General features: G+C 40.9%; 1 protein-coding gene and 1 long non-coding RNA gene across 2 annotated transcripts in view; one reads left to right on the forward strand and one right to left on the reverse strand.

Moving 5' to 3' along the window:
- Positions 1 to 5,397: 5,397 nt before the first annotated feature.
- On the forward strand, positions 5,398 to 6,594 carry LOC124854632. The gene is made up of 2 exons (XR_007034799.1): positions 5,398 to 5,880; positions 6,032 to 6,594. It is a non-coding gene; the product is annotated as an uncharacterized LOC124854632 (long non-coding RNA).
- Positions 6,595 to 18,034: 11,440 nt separating this feature from the next.
- LOC118120520 (ly6/PLAUR domain-containing protein 6) overlaps positions 18,035 to 24,051 on the reverse strand; it is a 36,411-nt gene continuing 30,394 nt past the window's right edge. Inside the window, exon 5 of the mRNA XM_035175554.1 lies at positions 18,035 to 22,962. Coding sequence (XP_035031445.1) covers positions 22,786 to 22,962 — 177 coding nt within the window. The 3' untranslated portion in view covers positions 18,035 to 22,785. The remainder of the gene's footprint in view (positions 22,963 to 24,051) is intronic.

Here is a 24,051-nt window from a genome sequence, read left to right on the forward strand (position 1 = left end):
CGGTGAAGGATGTATCTGGTACGGACGCTGAGATGGAGGGAGAGTTTCAACTTTCACATCACTATCGTAAGAACACTGACACACACACACCATGTAAATTAATGTTGGACACAGAGCAGATGATTAGAAAGGCTATTAATCATGGTGAGTTTAAACAGGAGATTGATACAGGGAGGCTCATTGAGCTTTATGCTAAATATTCACATGATGCATACAAACAAATGCCAGAACATACGATTACAGTGAATGGTAAGGACATCACATTTTGGTAATTAGAGGCCACAGAATCAGTCATTAAATGTGAAGAGTTTGATATTACTCCTAAAATGAGTGCTAGATATCTCAGAACGATTGGTGCAACAGGTACTACAGTGACAGAGAGATACACTGTACCATTGTCTTGTCATGATGAGGTTGAAGGGAATTTTAAGCATTCATTTTTGTTGTCACCACGGTGTCCGGTAAATCTTATGGGTAGAGATTTGATGTGTTCATAGGGCATTATGTTAATCTCAACATCACAAGGTATAGTTGTAACTAGGGTTCCACAAACATCAGCGTTTGTGAAGTATGGTAAAGAGGATTTGATATATGCATATGAATGGAAGATTCCAGACTCTGCTCTCACTTCTGTAAATAGCATCCTCCTGCAAGAGGCAGAGGCACTTACTACAGATGTATTTACAGATGTTATGACAGCACAAAGCTTACATTGTACAGCACACATCTCTGTTGGAGCAGATCATTTGTTTGAGAAAGATTGGTATAGAGAAGGCCAGGGTAAAGACAAACTTAGGTTGAATTGGCTATACTGGAACAAAAATCACTGTGTTGTATCAGTAGCTCTGACTGACTCACTCACACAAGATTTGTTTAAAATTTCAAATTCTGATCCCCATGTTCCACTAGTCAAACCCAGACAAAAAGAGTGGAAGGATTTGGAACTTTGGACTAAAAGGTGTAATGCGGCTACAGGATGGGAGAAAACATCTGATCCTAATATTGATTTTCACAAAGGTTTGGAGGTAAATCGCAGGAGATTTCCTGCAGTGATAAATGCAATCAGGAGTGTTGAACTTATTCCTGATATAGATTTTGTCAAGGTTAAACATACACCGCAAGTAGGAGAACCTCTTGATATGATTGATGAAGGATTTAGTTTTGTGCTAAACGTAAATGACATTCCTGAATTGAAACAGGTACCGTCATGTGTGTGGGCTGAGCACAAATATGATGTGGGTTTGATTAAAGGAGCAGACCCAATAGTAATAATACCTAAATCATCGTATAGACCATGTCAAAATCAATATCCATTGAAAAAGGAAGCAGTGGAAGGTATTAAACCAGTTTTTGAATCTCTTTTAAAGGCTGGAGTGATAGTTCCATGTGAAAACTCTCCTGTTCGTACACCTATTTTTCCTGTAAAGAAAATGAAGGAAGCTGGACAACCACAGCAATGGAGATTTGTGCAGGACTTGCAAGCAGTGAATGCTGCAATCCAGGCTCGTGCACCAAATGTTCCAAACCCTCATACTATTCTTTCACAGGTTCCGGCAGAAAGTAAATGTTTTTCTGTGGTAGATTTGTCAAATGCATTTTTCAGTATTCCCATTCACCCCGACAGTCAGTACTGGTTTGCATTCTCTTTTGAGGGAAAAATGTACACATTTACACGCCTTTGTCAGGGGTTTTGTGAGTCACCCACAATTTTTAATGCAGCATTAAGGGATAATCTGGAATCACTGGAACTACCAGGAGGTAGTGCCCTTTTACAGTATGTGGATGATTTAATGATCTGTTCCCCCAAAAAGGAAACATGTGTACAGGACACAGTGGCGTTACTTAAACATCTAGCGGCAAATGGTCATAAGGTTAGTTTGTCTAAAATGCAGTTTGTTTCAGAAAAAGTTACCTTTCTGGGCCATATAATCACTTCAGAGGGTAAAACCCTCTCACCCAAACGGATTGAAGCTATTCAAACTATCCCAAAGCCAGAAACAAAGAAACAAGTCATGAGTTTTTTAGGGATGACTTCATATTGTCGGCAGTGGATTCCACATTATGCGGAAATAGAGGCACCATTAGCAGCAATTGTGTATGGGAAAGGCCTCACTGCAAATAACAGAGTCAATTGGACAACTGAAGCTGAGAAAGCGTTTGTTGATTTGAAATTGGCTATGCAATCTCCTCCGACATTAGGCCTACCAGACTGTACCCGGCACTTTACACAGACTGTGGATGAAAGAGGTGGGTACATGACATCTGTGCTGATGCAGGACCATGGGGGACGACTGAGACCAGTAGCCTATTTCTCCTCACGACTTGACTCTGTGGCAGCAGGACTCCCAACCTGTCTCAGAGCTGTGGCAGCAGCTGAGAAGGCGGTGATGGCATCACGTGATGTTGTGGGTTATGCTGATTTAACTTTATTAGTGCCACACGCTGTTTCAATGATTTTGCTTGAACAGAAGACTTCCCACCTTTCAGCAGCTAGGTGGCTCAGATATAATACAGTGTTACTAGACATGCCAAACATCACTGTCAAGAGATGCACTGTTCTTAACCCTGCTACTCTCCTCCCTACACCAGGTGATGGAGAGCCACATGATTGTGTTGCAGTAATAACTGAAATTTGTTCTCCCAGACCAGATTTACAGGATGTACCGCTAATAAATGCAGAAATGGAGCTGTTTGTTGACGGCTCAGCATCAAGAGATCCAGCAACTAGTAGAAACCAAGTGGGTTTTGCAGTAACAACTTTGTATGATACAATTATGGCTGAACCACTCCCATCACGGTATTCTGCACAGGCTGCAGAATTAGTTGCGTTAACTGAAGCATGCAAATATGCTAGAGATAAGAGTGTAACCATCTACACTGATAGTAGATACGCATGGGGGGTGGCACATGATTTTGGCAGACTTTGGGCTAATAGGAAGTTTTTAACCTCTACAGGTAAACCCATTACACATCATACATTAGTTGCTGCTCTTCTTGATGCTGTGTTGCTACCCAGACTGATTGCAATCTGTAAATGTGAAGCGCATACTAAAGAACTTGATTCAGTTTCAAAGGGAAATGCAAGGGCAGATGCTGCTGCGAAGGCTGCAGCAAAACGTAGTCTACCTGTCAATGATGCGTTTGTTTTGGATGTGACCATAACACCTACTGCTGATTTACAGGAGCTGCAGACGAGGGCAACACCTGAGGAAAAATCTGATTGGAAGAAAGCAGGCTGTTATGTTTCTGACAAAATTTGGTGTGGGCTAAATGGAAAACCTTGTTTACCAAGATATCTGTTTCCTTATTATGCTAAGTTGATACACGGTAAAGACCATGTATCAAAGGGGGGTATGCAAGCAGAGATACAGAGGTATTGGTTTACAAAAGGATTCTCAAACTACTCGCAAACATACTGTCAGAAATGTGTAATTTGTGCTACAAATAATATAGGTAGAGGTATCCAGATTGCACAAAGTGCACATCCAGCACCAACCGAACCATTTGATCATTTACAGATGGATTTTATTGAGCTAACACAAAGTGAGGGAAAGAAGTACTGTCTTGTTGTTGTTGACATGTTTTCCAAATGGGTGGAAGCTTTCCCCACATCGAAACAGGACTCTTCAGCAGTGGCAAAGGCACTGCTTGGGGAACTTATTCCGCGATGGGGAATTCCAAAAAAGATATCCAGTGATAACGGTACACCGTTTGTAAGCGCAGCTTTAAAGAGTGTTGGTGAGTATCTGGGTATCGACATGAGGCAACATTGTGCCTACCATCCTGCTAGTGGAGGGGCAGTGGAAAGAGAAAATGGTACATTAAAAAACAAACTGGTAAAATGCTGTGAGGAAACAGGGCTGACCTGGACAAAAGCTTTGCCGATTGTTTTGATGTATATGAGGGCTAGGGTAAGAAGTAAGAATGGTTTGAGCCCTTATGAGATTCTCTTTGCACGGCCAATGGAGACAGGAATTGGTCCTGTTAAGAGGCAGCATCCCCAGACCAGTCAATGTGAAAATGAAATGTTGCGATATTGTATAAATCTGTCCTCTGTACTCTTTGAAATCCACAGACAGGTGAAAGACGCCCTACCAAAATCCTTAGACGGGGAACTGCATGATCTGAAACCAGGAGACTGGATTGTGGTGAAGGACCTGAGGAGGAAAAACTGGAGAGCACGTCGGTGGAACGGGCCCTATCAAGTTCTTCTCACCACACAGACGGCAGTGAAGGTCGCAGAGAGGGCAACCTGGATACATGCAAGCCATTGCAGGAGGATACCCGAGCCAGGAGTGGATTCTTCAAGACAGAGCGTGCGTTGATGTCAGCGAGTGTGCCTTCAGCTTCGATTGTTTCGTGCCTGCAAGTAAGCAGGGGTGTGAAACCTTTGAAGCCACACGTCTCTAAACTCAAAGAGAGTTGACACACTGATAAAGGGTTGGCAAGGAAGACACTGCTGATATTCAATGGCGCGGGCGAACGACGCGGCATCTGATGGGACGGCTGGTGTGCAGTTGGAAGAAAGGGAAGTGCTCCCTGTTCTTGCTGACTGTCATCTTCGTCCTGCCACTGCTGCTGTGGCAAGTGAAGCCTTGGCAGGAAAAACAAGACCAAAACAACTCAAGTATAACAGAAATAACAAAAAGAGAACTTTTGTTTCACCTCTCTGATGAACAGTTAAAGCCTGAAAATAATGCATGGTATGCAGCCATGAAGGTAACTGCTAGGAAGATCACAAATGAGAGCTGTTATGTCTGTGCAAAACTCCCTCATGGTGTGGGTACTACTCTCCCACTAAAGACCATCCCACTAAACACCTCAGAGACATTAGGAGTAATGATAGCTTTCACTCAGGGTGTTTCAATAAAAAATAGGAATGTGCGAGACATGAGTAATAACCTTAAACTACTGAATATCAGTGTAGTTAATTATGGGGGCTCCACATTCCGGTTCTGGAATATGTCTTTGGTGGCAGATCAGGAAATTCATCAACCTGTGATAACGATAAACCCCACCGGACAGTTAGGTACTGTTTGTTTTTCTAGACAATGTGTTATGGCTGAGGATCACTATCTAGGAACTTCACCATGCAAGCAAAAAGTTATAGCTACCTGTGGAATGATATGGGATCAAGGGGCAACAGATACATGCAGGTATAATGTGCCATATGTTGCTCCATTAAATTTAACTAATACCATCAGTTTACATAGACCAGGTTATGACAACCCGGTTGTTAGAATGCCTTCTAGTGATGGGTATGGGTCTTTAAGGGAACATGTGTATGTGTGTGGGAAATATGTTTACCAGTCACTCCGACCGGGTGGTGTGGGACTTGCTATTTTGCCAAACTAGTGCCCTCTGTTACCTTGTTCCTTAACCTCCCCCACTTCCATACAGATTATACTCACTATTATGTGCCATCCAGACATAAGCGTTCCACAGTAAGAGTGTCTCCAGAGGAGAAAGGATTCGGAGGGCTCTTCCCCTGGTGGGGAACTGTGAACAACGCACACAGGATAGATGAGATTGCTCTGGAACTGGAAAATTTAACAGCTTTAGTGGGTGAGGGTTTTTTATCTCTTTCTCCCAGTATTCAGGGCCTCAGAAATGTGGCTCTGCAGAATAGGATGGCTTTAGACTTGATGCTCGCAAGTCAAGGAGGTGTTTGCCACATAATCGGAACAGATTGTTGCACATACATACCGGATATTTCTGATAATATGACGCATATAGTTTCCCATCTAAATGACCTATTGTTCGAGGAGAAGAACAAAGACTCTCAAATTCCTGAAGGATGGAATTGGGGGTCATGGGTAACTCTAACGGGTTGGGAAAATATGTTGTTGAAATTTTTGACACCTATTCTGATTTCATTTTGTGTATTAGTGTTGTTGGCCTGTTTTATTGTCCCTTGTGTTAAGACTATGGTTACTTCCTTAATCAAGTCTATGATTGGACAATATGTTCAACTTCCTGAATCTAATTCATCCTGGACTCTTCCCTTCCAGGATGATGACATGTTATAAAGATGTTTAGAGGTTGTTGAGCCTTTTAGTCTCAAAGGGGGGATTGTAATGGCTGTTTTTATTCTTGTGTAATGATTAATGGATGAAACAGACATGTATGTTGAAAGAGGAATGAACAGATGTGGTTCTCGTGGGTTTAACTAACTTTATGAGTGTTGTTTAAAGGTAGTAGATGTTTATGGCCTTCCTCCTTTGTTTGACACTTGACAAATGATCACTGCAGGGGTCACTCAAAGGGGGTTTGATCAGAGGGGTGCAGGGATTCCTTACGTGTATACAGGAAGGGGGTCTTTTGTGTTGTAAACGAAGATAAGGGACCTCTGAGACAGATGGTACATGAAAGGGGTCACTCCAGGGGGCTGAGACAGAGATGGAGACACGATGTCTATACACCTTGATCATAGATCAAAGAAGTTTATTGATAACCTTTTGCTTCTCTAGGGGAGGGGCTTGTAGTGTATAAAGATGTTCATTCTCCTCTAAGTCTTTGCTCATTGTATGATGTCCTTCCGGTGATTTGTACTCTGAGTCCACCTGCAGGTGTAAATTAAACTTACCAAAGAGACAACTGTATGATTTGTGCTTGACTTTACAGAAATTCCCATGACAACCCTCTCTGAAGAAAGTGTCTGAAAGGATTAGGACAATCGCTGCAAAGCAGTTTGCCCAAGCGTCCATTCGTCATATTGTGGGCAGACTGAATAACAAGTACTTTGACAGCCTTTACAACCCAGCCTTTGACAAGGTTTTAAGTAGGCAGTCAATGCAATCTGTCATGAGTGATATTGACACTCTGCTTCCAGCAGCAGTTGGTGAGATACAGCAGGGGCAGAATGGGTCTCAATGGATGGATGATATTTTCAGTGGTGAAACCCTCGAGTTAACCAACAAGCTGAATAATATCCTAAACAATCACATAGATAGGATGAGATTTAAGATTACCTCACGACCAAAAGCCTCACAACCACAAGCATAACGGTTTGTCCGCCACGTGCTATCATATCAGCTGACATCCTTGCCATTGTGTGGTGTTTCCTTGGAGTAATGAGGTGGTGGCTTCACACACAGTCAGAAACTCTCACTTCCAGGGTGATAACACATACTTTAGAAAAAGCTGTGTCAGAGGGCCCGATCGGTGGGGCCAGTCTGCCTTCGGCACCTGGTAAAGGGTCTGGCTCAGAAAGCAAGGTGACCACTCCTGAATTCAATGAAGAATACAGAGAAGAGCAAGAACCAACAGTGGAAGGAAGGAAATTACCCATCAGGATAATTGTTCTGAAGCTGGTTTCGAGGATCTTTGCTAAAGCAAAGTTGTCGAACACTCTCAGATCACCAAACACCATCATCGAGCGTCTACTCGAAAACATATGGGTCGAAATCAAGGATGAAGATTTTGAGATCACCCCAAAAATGATCAAACACCTTGACAAAGCCGTTTTCAAAAAAATCTGCAAAAAGTGGCACGGTGTTGTAAGTGTGCTGTTTGAATTGGAAATGGAAAACCCAACACTGGACAAATATATTGTCTTTCTCCGCAGCAGATGTTAAAAAATGAATGTGTGTTTTTGATTGCCCAAAGACAGCTCCTTGCCGAGTCCTTGCAGAGTGATCACAGTACAGTTCCTTCGGCTGCAGCAATAAAATCTGTACCCTAATGACAAATTATGAGAGGACTTTTAAAGGGGTGAAGAAGAAATGTAAAGTAAAACCCTCCAGCTTGTCTTACTGTGAACATGCGTGGTTTTGACAGATGTTATAATGATGATGCAGTTTGCACATGTTCTGGTGTTTACTGCGGCCGTCACAATTACAGTTTAACAAATTTAAAGATGAACGACATGACCTGGCTGCATCATAAATCCTGCATCCTCCTTGTTAGTGGTTGGGACATGGACCAAACTAAACAGCCAAATGTTGAATAAAGTTTCACAACGATAGTTTCTGTCATTTTATGTACTTTTATAAATGAGGTGACACATCTGGATTGACAGCTTGTGATTGGTCGAGCATGTTTATCGACGGTACTGTTAGATTTAGTTTTTCGCTGGACCCGAAAGCAGACACAGAGAGGGATTGGTTGTGAATGAAGAGTCTTTAAATGAAGAGCTGGGGCAGGCAGATAACAGGCTGGTGGCTGGCAGAGAATGAGCAGACGATCCTGTCAGCCTGAGAAAAGGCAGGCGGGTGGGCTCTTGCGATCCTGATGAGAAAAACACCATTAGAAGTTTCACAAGAAGCATACAAAATAAGATTCCACTCGAAGAAGTCAGCGTGGCTGAGAGTGTGTACCACTGAGGTGACTGAACAATCTGGCAATGAGTGGAGAGAAGACCGGGGTTCTTGAGACTGCGCCAAAGAACAACACACATTACAGGGACGGAGGAAAAAAGGGGGGGAGCATAGAGAACAGGGAAAACACAAGAGTAACGGCCTTAGCCATGAAAGGCTCCAAACAACGTCCACCAGAACAAGATGGCAGCGTAAAACTCTGGGATACTTTTATTGAATTTCTGGATAGTCAGGGGGAGAAGTGGAGACCTGTTGTAACATTGGCACAAAAGCTTTAGTTATGAAGATGTTGAGATACTTCACTGGCTATAAGTAAAAACTTACAGTTGGTGATACTGTATGTATGAAAAGTCACTGTATCACCAAAGTCATTAGATTCATCCTATGGGCACCTTAAATGACTGTACAACATTTCACGGCAACCACTCAAACCTTTTGTGGGATCTTGACGAACATATGCCAAATACAGTGATCCGCCTGGAGCTAGTTTAATCAACCTGCGGGTGGTCATAGTTTATGGTCAGGGTGCCTCCTGTATTCTGAGCACAACCAGCTGCATGGAGGAAGACTCGAGTGGAGGGATTATGTGTTCTGTCTGGAAACGCAGTGGCAACCCCCCCTCAGAGACAAGAAGACAGGGCTTTACCTGCTGTCGACTTGTTTATATTACTTTTTCACTGGCTTTTTTACTCATGTTGATTCAAATATATTTCATGGATTTTTTTTCTGGACCTTCTCTGATCTTAAAATGTCTGTTTCACATCATAAGTGATTGTGGACTATAGTGGCATCCGATCTTGATGGTGGATCATGATCATAGTGGCTACTGACCATGGTCTATGATTACAACAAGACTGCTTGATATATAATATTTCTCCTCAGATACTCGACCATTACTGACAATAATCCATCAATTCATTGACCTTCAGTTATGCTTCAAAATTCTAATCAATGCTGCAAATACTCTTATCTTGATGATGTTCTCCTTTACACTTGACATCTATTGCACTTCTGTCCGTCCTGGGAGAGGGATCCCTCACATGTGGCTCTCTCTGAGGTTTCTACCTTCTTTTTACCCTGTTAAAATGGTTTTTTGGTAGTTTTTCCTTACTCTTGTTGAGGGTTAAGGGCAGAGGATGTCACACCTTGTTAAAGCCCTATGAGACAAATTGTAATTTGTGAATATGGGCTATACAAATAAAATTTGATTGATTGATTGATTGATAAGATATAACTCCATAGATCATGCTAGATATTTTGAATAAGAAAATTGAACAAATGATGGTTCTGTTCAACAATACTGTGATGACAGACAGTGGAGGTGTGACTACTGACTCTATTATTTATCATTCTTTGTTATTTCTAAATCCAATTTGAACTCAGATTTCATTTCATGAGGTGGATTGTTCCATTTTCCAAAAAGGTGGACAATCAAAGATAACTCTAACTGACTGTACTAACTGTTATGGAAGTTTCCTGGAAGCTGGTGAAAGGAGAACTCAGGCAGCAGCTGATGACTTATGCAGAAGAGTTTAATATAGACTTGATGCATCAAGGAGACCAGAAGGTGGAACAATATACAAACGCTTACAGAGTAACATGAGCAATTGTCACCCCCAAGTCTGAAGATGTCTCCCACAGCATCCCAGTATATCTTCCTCTACTTGCGTCACCCATCCCAACAGCACATCCATGAAAGGCTAGAATTTATGTCACTCTCTATGTTACATGTAGGTGTTCGCATCCTATTGGATAGTTAAGCCCCTGGTGTAATACGCAAAAGAGTTGAAGTTTGGTGCCTCTTTGTCTGGGGCATCTGAATAAGATATGAAAGTTCATGAGCGTAGACCCTACAATGTACTGCTAGTTGGCCCTTTATCTATAACCTGGCCTTGGGTACTGCTTGGAGAGAAGGGAGTATCTGTGGAATTAGACAGGCACTATTCTCCTAATGGTGAACAGATGTAATGTATGAGGATGGTCAAAAATTCCTCAACACTAACCTTGCTACATTTGCCATATTGTACGTGTATGTGTAAAAACCTCCCATGTAAATGAAAACCCCATCAATACTTCACAGTTCAAATAAAATGTCTAGTCTCTAAAGATTGTAGCAAGATTTTAGACGTGTCCCCATCAAGACATCAAGATTTGTGATCATGGATTTTGACCGTATGGTGGATCACGATCGTATATCGTAATGGCGAATGGTGGATCGTAGATATGATTAGATCGTGGGTTTGGTGCAGTACTCCTCCAAGGGCCCTGGGAGGACCGCCACCCGATTGCATTTATTAGTCGGAAGCTCTACCCGAGGGAGACCCGCTATTCTATGGTGGAGAAAGAATGCATGGCTGTCAAATGGGCCCTGGGCTCTCTCAGATATTATGTCTTGGGAAGACGATTCTTCCTAGAAACGGACAACAAGGCCTTAAAGTGGCTGCAGAGAATGAAGGATATGAACAGCAGAATAACCCGCTGGAACCTAGACATACAGCCCTTCAAGTTTGAGGTTCATCAATTACCAAGCAAACAGAACTCCACTGCAGACTACCTTCTCCAGAGGAGGGGGAGTGTGTGGCGGCCACATCAGCAGCTGTCCACCAATGTTAGTATTTATTTAGATTACATCACATTTTACACCCAAACATTAACAATAAGATTTCTCAAATGCTTTCTTTTTATGCTTTCTTTATCATTTGCTTAACACAAACATTTCTTTGTAAATAGGTTTCTGTTGATAGGTTATTTATGTTGTCACATCTTTAGTTTGTTAGTTAATTAATGTGAGTAGTTAATACAGTCCTTCTTTGAGTTTGTCTAGGACTACTCCATGTCTTTATAAGCTCCCTGTGTTATTTGTGAAGAGGTCAGTTTGGTTGAGTTAACCTTATGTTCTTTATTGCTTAGTTGACCTTTTTTTGAGTTAGTGCCCTTCATTTTGTAGCTCTTTTCTAGTTTCTCATTTTACACAGAATTTATTTACTTTTGTAACTTGCTAGCAATTTTTGAACACTTTCAATATTAAAGGCGAAAATGTACTATTTTTAACCTTGTCTTTGTGCCTTTTTGAATGGTCCCTGACAATGCTGTGGTGGATCTTGGATTGTGATGGTGGTGGCAGTTGATCCTGGATTACAGCTAGATTGCTTAATATGCCTACTCACATATACTACTATTATTTGCATTACTTCTGTCATTAATACTGTCTTTTATGTAAATACTAAATATTGATACACCACTCGATTTATGTATGAAACCATCTTTTCTTGATGAGGGTTAAGGGCAGATGATGTCATCTTATTAAGACCTATTAGAAGAATTGTGATTTGTGAATATGGACTATACGAACACAATTTGATTGATTGATTGTAAATAAAATGTAAAAAGGTGTTAACTTGTGTCGTTGGTGACTGCTGGGAGCCAGAGTTCTCACTGTGTAATCCCCTGGTTGATGTGGCTGGGAGCCCTGTTCTGTCTCATCCCCACATATAGTAATCCTGTTAGACCTTCACAAAAGGAATTCCATTGAATTACGACTCAGCTCAATACTGAGAGTTGTAATGAGCCACACTGCCTTGTCTCCGGCTGGCAAAACCACAAACAGGCTGCAAACTGGGGCCGTGCAGGTAGGGGAAGGAAGGCGTGCTGTGACTTATTGCACTGGTTTACATTAAAGGGGACATAGCATGCCCATTTTACCACAAGTTGATATGGTTCCTTGGGGTCTTAATGAAATGTCTGTAACATACTTTGGTCAAAATACCACAAGGATCATATAAAACAGCACCCTTTTTACCCTGTATAAAACAGCCCTCCACAGAGCGACCTGTTTTGACTGCCTGTTCCTTTAAATGCTAATGAGCCAGCTCCCCTCCCCTCTCCCCCATGATTTTAAACGATATAAATTACATATTTTATATGATATAAATTATCAAATATGCATCCCATACTTTGTATTCCCCTTGTTGTCCTGGAGTTTTAATTTTCCCAATCACATAATTAAATGTCCCCCTCTGCCCATCCACTACAAGCACACAAGCAGACAGACAGAGAGAGAAAGAGAGGTGGGGGGCTATGAAGACCATCATTTACCCCCGAACCCCGACATTCAACGGGTACAACAACAAGCGGAGAAAGCAGAATCGCGGGCTGACCTTATATGTACAGTCTATGGGGCTGACCAGCGCGGAGAAATGCTCCTCCCGTGTGAACAGCCAGGCGGCTGCGTGGAGAACGGCGCTGCGCTGCCTCGCAGCGGCACTTCCTCGTCCGGTGTACCCGGGCGTAACTACTGTAACCCGGCGGAACTACTGTAACCCGCGGAACTACTGTAACCCGGCGGAACTACTGTAACCCGGCATACAGTAGAGCTGAACACTCCGGAAGTCTTCCACACAGCTGGGGCAGTGTGGAAGACCGCTGTGAGAAGCGCAGCGCCGTTGCAAGCGCAGCCGCCTGGCTGTTCACACGGGACGAGCATTTCTCCACGCTGGTCAGCCCCATAGACTGTATATATAAGGTCAGCCCGCGATTCTGCTTTCTCCGCTTGTTGTTGTACCCGTTGAATGTCGGGGTTCGGGGGTTACAGTAGCGCTGAACACTGCGGAAGTCCTCCACACTGCTGCTGTGTGGCGCTGACACAAATTCCAGCTCACGCACGGGAGAGCGAGCGGTCGCTCCCGAGCAGCTGCTGCAGCCTCCCGGTCCCAACGATCCACACAAATGCCACATGTGAGTGAATCGCGGGCTGACCAGCGGAGAAATGCTCGTCCCGTGTGAACAGCCCGGCTGCGTGCTTGGGAACGGCGCTGCGCTGCTCGCAGCCTCCGGTGTAAACCCGGAAGTAACGAGTGTGGGGACGGGACGGGGGGCCAAGACCATGTAGGAGACTTCCAGTGTATTGTTACGACACAATACCCAGGAAGCGCAATCGAGTCGCTCAAGCATGACGTTTCTGACTTAGAGGAACTATAACAAAACGCGCGAGTGTTTTTTCCCCAGAGTTTTTGGGTTGGTAGACATGCCAGATACCCACATTAACCTGTAGAAGCACTAACAAAGTGGAATTTGCATGCTATGTCCCCTTTAAGTCTTTGAAGATCCAGCTGTGTTTTGAATTGACAGTACAAACTTTAAAATATTATCATGGTGTTATTATTTTCATTTTGGTTGCCAGTTAAGTGGATTTGAGAGGTCTGTCAACGCTTTCCCGCTTGCTATATTATCGCTGGTCAACTTGACTGTTCAAGGAAGGCAAGAGCATCCATCACGCCACCAGTAATTATCATAGTGCAGTCCGCCACTGCACACACGCATACACATACGCAGTTGTTCAGAGTTCTTTGTAATTTCAACTGGCCTGCACCCCTGTTTCTCCTCTAATCCCTTATCCCAGGAACAGCTGGCTCCAGGACAACACCTTTAGCTTCCCTTTCTGCAAGAAATCAGCCTATAACACTATTCACCTCTACAGCTGCAATGGCTTTATTGTATCACTATTTGACACTATGCTGGAAATCTTCAGGTCTGTATCAAGAGAGACAGGGAGAGAGAGAAAAACCTCCTGTGTTTTTGTCACCAACAGGGCCGAAGTGGTTTTAGCCAGGTGTGACTGATAAAAACCCAAAGTACAGAGCATGACACACAGATCCTTCCCTAGTTTTAAAATAAACACTTTATTCTAATCTTTATACATTATAAACAAAGTAAAACTGCCAGACTGGGGGAACGGCACCAGAGCGCCACATGAAAGGAATGGAGAAAAGGGGGGGTGTCACCTACTCCTGGGCCTGGCTGTAAATGCATACAACCCACACCACAGCACATCATTTAAATAGAATTTGCATGCAAGCAATAGAAAGACCATCACCCCCTACAACAGGCACACAAGAATTCTTGCTAATATATGAATTTTTTGAGCAGGATGTTATGTCCCTTTAATGTGACTGATCTATAGCCTATACACCCCAAGTCTTGGACCTAAATTAATCTAAAGGGGAAGTAATTCATAAATGCATTCTAACATATCATTGGAGTAGACAAACAATAAGGTAACAAATTACAATAAGGAAAAATGTTATTGTCCGCGAGTCTCGGTCGGACACAAAAAAAAGAAAAGAACATATGTGACATTTTCTCTGCAGCATGATTAAAATCTCTGTAGTTAAAATTTGGCATCACCCACAATAATCACCTTTACTATAAAACCTGCATTCAATAAGTTTTTTCTTTGTGGTGTTTGTGTCCACCTGATGAATATAAGTCCAATATTCCCTATCTTTTTTACTCACAGCTTTATCCTGAGGGGAAGATTTGTGTCTTTATTTACTAAATGCTCCACTATATTCACCAGCGGGGGCATGTACTGCGACCAGGACTTGTGGTCATCAGGGTAACTTGTGAGTTTTCAGTCCTAAGAAGCTTATTCACAATCTCAAGAATGCCTTAAGGGAATTTCCTCAAATTTGGTACCAATATTCACTTGGAGTCAAGGATTAACTCACTTGATTTTGGTAGCCAAAGGTCAAAGTCATTATAGCCTCACAAAGAATGCCTATGTTTTTAGTGAATGTGATATGCTATCAGCTTGTGGGAATTCCATCAAATCTTGTACAATGTAATTTTGACTCAGAAATGAACTAATAACATTTTGGTGGTCAAAGGTCAAAAGGTTAAGGTCACATGGCCTTGGGTTGTTTCGTACTCAATATATCAGGAATGCCCAAAGGGAATTTCATCACATCTGGCACAAACATTCACTTGGACTCACATAGAATTTGTTGACCAAAGGTCAAAGGTCAAGGTCACTGTGACCTCACATCGCACATGTTTGTTTGTGTGCAGTAATTCTAGTTTCTCATATTGTAATGAGAACTTGAAGGTGCTCATAGCTTGATAAGAAAAACCAAGGTTAACTGAGACATTTGACAACCAACTTCGTAGTACAGGTCATTAGGATGGCTGATGAGGTTCAGTGAAGCTGGACAACAAGCATATATCTTGGATATGTTGAATTTGCTTAGAATACAGGCCATCAACATCACATTGTTCTATAACTGTGCAGAGGAGAGAAGACCTGAGCAGCCAGTGATCCAAACAAAACATATGAAAAATAGAAAAAACACTAAACAAAAGTCAAAAATTCTTAAGTGAAATGAAACTGAATCAGATTTAAGGCAATAAATTAAGCAATGTACTAAACAAAATGATTGAGTAAAAACAGAAACTTTTTTTGAATACGGGTTCCCAACTTAATAATTACTGACTAAGTTGAATAGAAGAGTCTAGCTGCTGCACAGCTGTAATCTTCACCTCAAAGCTCCTATTGAAAGTGCTTACAGCGTGCATGAAGGTACAAGCATCTCAGGCATCAGCGAGCAGGTCACTGGTACATGAACACCATGACAGATCCTTAGGTCATGGAGGGAAGCTAATACCTTCTCTGAAAAAGGATTAGAAATTACTCCTGAGGGTAGAAATCCTGGGAACGCTGCAGGTCGTCCTGGAAAGAGAAGGCCAAAGATAAAGTGAGAGGCTTATTGAGTTTGTTTCCAGACCAAGACATTAACTAAGCAGTGGGGTGGCTGGTCAGAACAACATACTGTGAAAACAAATGCCTCTTATATGTAAAGTCCACTTAATTTTGTCTAACTGGGTCATAGAATAAAGACAGGAGGTCAGGATATTAACCTCTGATCCAAAGAGTCACATAAATCCAGATTATTGTAGTACACCTCCAGCAGAGGATTGTGAAAATGAAGGAACCCTTAAAGAACTATTCATTCAACCCACACTGAAATATCTGACAAGTTTCTCCAAAACACCATGTGATACAATGGACTGTGGTCATCTAACTTGTGCAAGGAGTTACTCAGGCTGTTTAATCAGTCTGTGGTAATGCTCAGTGATGAGTAAACAAGCTGGTCAGGAAGGCCAGGGACCTTGTTTATAAAACAGGGACTAGGATTCATACTAAACGAGTACATAAAAGCTAAAAATGGCATGTGATTTATAGAAATGTATGCATAAGCACCTGAAGGCATGGTTTACCTTGAAACATGGAGTTGCCTCATTTTCTGCCCTCTATACGCCCACATTCAGCCATAAATAGTCATTGCAAAGTATCTCATGAATGTTAAATAACCCTGCTGATCCGCAGGTTTCTATGGTGAATCACGTCATCAACCAAGAAGAAGCTCCACTTTTCTGACACTGACATTGAGGAGCTTGAGAGTGAGGTGGAATTGAAGAAAAAGATATTGGTTGGTGGTCACAGCAGTGATATCATGAACAAAGAAAATGTACTGAGTGGTGTCATGTTGCTGCTGAGAGGATAGTGCCTGAAATAAAAAAAAGTGGTCAGATTTAAAGGTGAATGCCAAAAGAGAAGTGCTTCACATTATTAGAATATGAGGGAATTTGTTGTATTTAGTTACATGTTTTGTTTGAAGAATACAGCTATCTGCCTTTAGAATTATTATATTGGTTATTTTTTGGTAGTTTTGGTAGTGTATGCCTTGTTTTTTAAGGCATTGAGCATCAGTTGATTTTAGATATATGGGTAGAAGGCATAGGCAGCCAGAAAGGGTTTATGGTTTTTTACCAAGGCAAGAGAGACAGCAGAAGCCATTGCCTTTTATTTTCCATTTGTTTGCGAAATGGAGAAATAAACCACACAAACCACCTCCCTGGACACTGGATTTATTATTCCCAGCATAAGATTCACTCCTCAGGTGCCTCAGTGGCATTTTGAGTTATTTTGAGTTTCATTCTTTTGCTTTTTCTAATCAAGTTTGAGGAATAATGGCCACTGCATTATTACCTACACATTTTAATTATCCAAAACTGCAGGCATGTTTCAGGAGTTGGCCGTCACCTCACTCATGTTCCCTGCATCGATTTTACACATACACACATAAACACGCACTATATGAAAACTTGTACTAAATGATTGTACAACTCATGTGTATAGAGATACTATTAAAACTATTAATCACTGGGTTCTGCAGCTCTGCTATTTGATGGTATCAGAGTGTAATTTTCTTTAAGTTGTTTAATATCTTTCACAAATGAAGGATCTAATGGAACATCCATAATGTTTAATCACAAATGACCTTACTAGTTTAATGTTTTTGTTTATTAGTGAATATGTCATCTGCTTCAACTCATCTCCTCATGTCTGCATCGCTACTTTCATGTCACCAAAATGTTTATGCGCATGGTTCAGAGTTAGCGTGCGCAAATTGTCACATCAAGGTTGTTTTATAGATCCCAATTATTTTACGAGAAATGGTCCCACATCTTTCCGTCCCCATTTTGTGCGTATGGAACAGTTATGAGAGCCCAGGCTGGAGCCAGAGGAGGGGATGATACTTTGTGCCATCATACAACTTCCTCAAACTCTCTTACCTCATTCAGTAACAGACTGATAGTGTGCTGTCAGACCAGAAGGCAGATGTGTTTATTGTTGTGATGTCTGCCATTTTTTGCCATTTCACCCTTAGGAATAACACTAAGTTCAGCACCATCCTCTTCCAGGAAGCTTCTATCTGAAAGTACAATTGCCTGTGCTGACTGATAAGGTAAACAGTGTTCGGATGAATTACTCAGAGGTCTGTAGTCACCATGAGCTGTAGTCATTGGCTCCATGCTCAGACTGTAGCGACAGTGGAAAGAAAGTGACTGAAGCAAACACAAGGACAAAAAACAACATGAACTGCTAATGACTTTTTCATGATTTTAGTCAAAGTTCACATAAAAAAAATCATCTTTAACATTAAAGGTTAGGTTTTACTCCACTACATTCATATATTTACAAACAAGTGAGCATTTTAAAAACAAATATAAAAAAATTGGCACAGAACTGGCATGCAACTGTTTGAGATTCACTCATGCACATTCAATATCGCATACTTTTGTACAAAGGTTTGCCACACATGCCTTATGAAACTGATTTAAGCTTTAAGTTAAAGCAAGAAACCTGAACAACATGCTCTGATACAACAAGATAAAAGAAAAGCTCTTAAACTATGCTCACAGAAAAATATTTAAATGTTGACAGAACAAAGATGAGGTTTTTAGAAGAGAATCTGAGCATTATCCCTGTGGAATTCTGTTTTGACAAAAGAGAGACACTAAGAGGCTCTTAAACCTCCAGCACAATAACTCTACATGCACACACAGTATCTTGTCACTGGGACACTACACTAGTGATGAATGAGATACATATCAGAGGTGATCCAAACACAGAGAAGTGGGGTTACAGCAAAAGACAATAATGGGTTGGCTGCAGTTTTATGAGTTAAAGATGTACACAGCAAAATGGCAGCTCTGCTCACTGGCCACATCGGCTTTGTTACAACTACTTCCTGTTGACATGTCTCATTAATACAGGCTCTCATGAGGTTCCTGTAGAGTCTGTTAGAGTAGTATGGGAGGTAGAGCCTTCAGCTACCAGGCTCCTCTCCTGTAGAACCAGCTCCCACTCTGGGTGCGGGAGGCAGACACCATCTCAACAAAAAGAGGAACAAAAGCATGGACTAGTTTCTTAACATCCTTTTGAGACCAGATGTTGCTAATTTTCATGATAATGTGCAGGTAGAAGAAAGCGGTTTGTCTAAATTTAGAAAGGACAAGTTCTAAGCCATAACTATCGTTAAAAGGATACAGAATTTTAACTAAGTGATAAGATACATCAGGCTTCATAGATATGTAAAGTTGGTTGTCATCTGCGTAACAATGGAAGTGTACAGTATGTGGTGTTTTCTGATAATGCTGCCCAAAGGAAGCATATACAATAACACAAAGACTTTGTCAACAAATTGGAATCTATCTGATAAGTCATTGGTAACTTTTAAAAGGGGTGTTTCTGTGCTGTTATGGATCCAAATCCTGACTGAAAGTCTTCATACAGACATTTCTTGTACAAGTAATCTCATATGTGCTGAGCAACGGCTTTTTGAAGAATTATTGAAATAAAGGGAAGATTTGTTTAGGGTCTATAATTAGCTAAAATATCTGGATCAAGAGCGTGCTTTTTAAGCGGAGGTTTAATTACTGCTACCTTAAAAGTCTGTGTTACGTAACCAGTTAATAAAGACATTTTTATCTGATTTAATATGGAACTGTCAATTAGAGGAAAAACTTTCTTAAAAAGTATAATTGGGATAGGGTCTAGTAGACATGTTGATGGTTAAGAGGAAGACATTAGTGAAATGAAAGATCTATTGAAGAAAAGTTACTATACAGTGCATCTGTGTTATTTGTGGGAAGGAGGTGGTGAATTTTTTTCCTGATGTTACAATTTTATTAGTGAAGAAGCTCATGAAATCATTACTGCTAAGAGTTAAAGGAATAGATGGATCAGTAGAGCTATGACTCTTTGTCATCCTGGCCACAGTGCGTAAGAAGAACTTGGGGTTGTTTTTATTTTCTTCTATTAATGATGAATAATAGGAGGTTCTGGCATTTTGGAGTGCTTTCTTGTACGTAACTGTAAGGTAAAGCGCTTAAACTGTACTCTAAAGCTCTTAGAGTGGTCATCAAGACTAGAAAAGCTCTATATAAATACAGAGCATTTACCAGTTACGTTATTAGACTGTCTTTCCAGGCTAGATGAAAATCATCTTGATTGGTGAAACGCCACTTCTTTCCAACTTCTGTGATTTCCGTTTTAAGGCCTCTGTTTGAGAATTATACCATGGAGCTGACCTCCTCTGATTTACTACCTTCTTTTTCAGAGGGGCGACAGCGTCAAGGGTCACCATGTGTTTGCTCATTGTGGGAACTGTTGGGTTTCTCTATAATTCTGTCAGGTCTCAATCTTACTGTTTGCTTTGAGATAATGTATATAGTGGTTTGGCACAATGCAAATAAAATGTCATTAAATTTAATATTGTAGTGGGGAAGCAGTGCAAACAAAAATGTGTTAATCACACCAACAAAAAGAAGATGCCTCACTTCAAACATGTAATGGAAAAGTGTGGCTTCTGCTTGTCATTAAGGGAAGACTGACGTATATCCTCTTCCGGCTCTCACATAATCTGGCTTTAAGGTAGTCAATGTTAAAATACTAAGAAGTTAAATAATTTGTTTAACACAGAGGTCAACAATGTCCACAGTGATAGACTGAATCACAGTGGAAACCAACAGCCCATAGCTGCCCCTGATGTTGTAAAGATGAAGGCAGCAGACTTAAGAGATATGAGATGCAGGTGATGGTGGACCTTGAGGGAAGAGCAGGGCTTCAACACAAACAGGACACCTCCTCTGATCTGCCTGATCTGTATTCTTCATAGACATGAAACCATTCATATTCAGTAAACCAAGAGTGAGGTGTTAAATTGACTCCAATGACAAAGGTGGGTAATCAAAAATCAATATTCACCAAGACCTGATTATTTATTGACAGATACACACTCTTTTCTCTCTAAGGGCATCAATGTTCACATCCATTTATATGGGAGTCTGACTGGCTCAGCTGCAGTAGGATTGGCAGCACAAACGTCTAACTTTTACGTCAGTGTTTAGACATTTCTTAAAGGTGATTAGAGTAAAGTTAGTATGGTAAGAGTTTTGTCGAGCTGATATGAAGCAGCATGTGACTCCTGTGATCAGTGGTTATTTAATTTTAATTTAAAAAAGGATAAGGCCACTGGAACAGCATATATTCTTTTTACACCAGACACAAAGGCCCTCTGACAGTCTTAGTCATGCTTACTGCAAAGTGAAGGACACAGGTCCCAAGAAAGAGGCAGAGTTTTATGTCAGCACCGACCAAGACTCAGGGCAATTTTAGGCCTTTTACATAATATCAGCTTGATATCATTGATATCCCCTTTAAATATCACTGACCCCTGAAACTTAAGCCTACAGGTCCAGAGTGATGCACAATGACCAAAGCAGTGCTGCCTCCAGATTTGTGGAGCTTATTGTGTGTAAAGAGCCTTAGGGGTCTATGTGCACTGAAATATGGTTATTTAAATATGATATCTGTGTACATTATAGCTTGTTAGTTATGGTAAACAAAGGTGGAGATAGATGTGCATATACATGCCTTTAAACAATAAAATGTGAGTCTGTGCCTTGACTGCACAATGTACTTCAATATTGTACCTGTTTTCTATGTTTGTTTTTTGTTCAGACATTCAAGTTTCTGCCTAAGCACCTCTCAAGAATTTATCAAGAGATGAAAAATAAGTGTGATTATTCATTATTTAATCATGATACTAATGTTTTGAATCTTGATCTGACCTTGTGGTAACTCGAGTCACAAATCACAAGGCTTCACATCAAACTCTGTCACCTACAGCTACGTTTCACACATTTATCACAACAGCAGCTGATATAGAAAAATAAATATTATATATGTACAGGTATTCAATGACATACTACATGGATTACGGAATCACACATGCAACATGAAATCCTAAATATTAAAAAAGACAGCTGCCTGATCAGCCACATCAGTACATTTAACTGTATACTGCCTAACTCCAGCCAATTAAACTTTGGGCCTGTCTATTGGGCCTGCCATGTCTATGAAGTGACGGTATTACTGCTTTTAGACATGCCCTAAACTTTCAATAATCTCTTGAAATTCTCTGGAGAACGCAACTGTTGGAGTGAGAGGCTCCAGATTTTCTCCGGAGTTTCTCCAGCAAGCCTCCTTGTAAAAAGTCGAGAGAATGTCCGAATGAGCCCATGTGAGAAAACAGCAGGAGATCCTCTGCAGGATTCACCGCAAGCACGTGGACATGTTGAACAAGTTGGGCCATATATGCGTGGAAGATGTCGAGAGAGCTTTTGGTTATAAGGGTCGAAGCAGCTGTTGATGTGCTGTAAACAAAAACATGTAATCTCCGCAACAGAATGAATGCGTTATATCCCCCCTCCATGCTGCATCACCCCTCACCTGAACGCAACAGAGATTTCTATGTTGTTGTGAACATGTCCGAGTGGAAAATCTCCTGCTGCTTGCTCCTGTGTGAAAGGCAAACTCTGGAGAAATTCTCAACCTAATTCTCGGGAGTTCATGTCTAAAAAGGGCTTATAGGAAGATAACGACAAAACAGTATGCTCATATGTACATAGAGTTGATTAGGTGTATATGTTTGTGTGATGATGGACACAACTGTTACTACCTCATGTATAATGGGAAAAACTAAATCAGAGCAAAACAGTTATTTAGTGTGTGAAAGTATTGCAGCTGCCAAGTTCTGTATGCCTTCAAAACCGATGTAGTTTTTGGCAAACCATGTTAATTTAATTTATTTTCTGTAAAATTTAGACTGAAAAGAGTGATATCATACAAATCAGTGATAGTGCTTTTTAAAAATTACAACCTCATGCTGTGATAACTGTTCATTGTTATAGGATAAAAGAATAAAGTATAATAATGATAATACACTGCATTATGTCGCAGCACAATCTAAACAGCAGTCAGGATCCTTTTTGAAGACCATTGTCAGATTTCAAATACCACTTGAGAAAAATAAAAAGTGCTGATGATTGAAAAAGTCAGGGAGGGGCTTTGTGAAAGTCCCACAGTGCTGCTGAGAGAAGTGGGGCTAAAGATGCTTTCGGTTTCGTTCCATGGCACCGGTAAGTTACAGATGTTTCCTTCACAGCAGGCTGTGCACACCTGGGCAGGAAGACACATCATAAACAATGTTCAATTTAACAACACAGTGCTAACATGCTAAAATAGCAAATAAACTTTATCAAGGCATTCATATTTCCTTTATAAACTTTAGAAAAATGTCAATCTAGCACTCCAATTTCTGATACAACAAAACTGTTTTAGTACAACTACTAAAGGGATATCTACAAACCAGAAGGTTGGTGATAATTGCTATTATTATTTAATAATAATAATCTCTCTCTCTCTCTGTCTCTGAACATATTTTGGTTTTGAACTGTCTGTCAGACGAATGGACATGTAAAAGTCTGTCATTTCTTGATCATCAATTCTGTTTTTGTTGTCTACTTTTCTGTTTTTAGAGCATGCCATATGAAGTTTTTTTTCTTGCTTTTCTTTAACTCACTCATCACTGTTTATTCGTCCTCCTCTTGTTTCTTGCTGCTGTGTATATCTTACTAACTGACTGTCAGAATGCTAATCTGAATTGCCAGATTTGAGTGGCATGAGATGATATACAATGCATGCAATTGTGAGTTTCCTAAGCCACTAAGCAGTGATGTAAAGGCTAAAAATGTGTGCTTGAAAATAGAAATGCTCATTTATGTCTCCATAACATTGACTTACACTGATTTCCTGGAGACTTGCTCTAACCTCAATCATAGATACTACTTGCCTAACTTTAACACTTTGGCCCAATCCATTTCACCCCTTCTGCCTACCCCTACCACTACCCCTTGTTTTCGAGGGGTTATCTTGCCCCTTGAAACTGAGTCACAAGGGTTAGTGGTTGAAATCTTCCCCTACGAATTGGGACAGCCCTTCAAGAAGCCGTTACATCATCAGTAGTGGTCGCGAAAACCCGACATGTCATCAGTAGTCGTCAATGTAAACAGACGCGACAAAACATTTTGCCAGGGATGTCATTGTAATAACATTGTTGAGATATTAAATAAACCAATGCTATTGCTTGCAGTTACTGAAGTGACAAACCTATAATATCCAAATAACATCTGTGCTAATGCAGGTGAATCAATGACATTTGAATTTGAAAAGCTTGGATGCTCAGCATTATTTCAAAGATAAATCAAA

This window comes from Hippoglossus stenolepis, chromosome 13, assembly GCF_022539355.2.
Source record: "Hippoglossus stenolepis isolate QCI-W04-F060 chromosome 13, HSTE1.2, whole genome shotgun sequence".
NCBI classification, from domain to species: Eukaryota; Metazoa; Chordata; class Actinopteri; order Pleuronectiformes; family Pleuronectidae; genus Hippoglossus; species Hippoglossus stenolepis.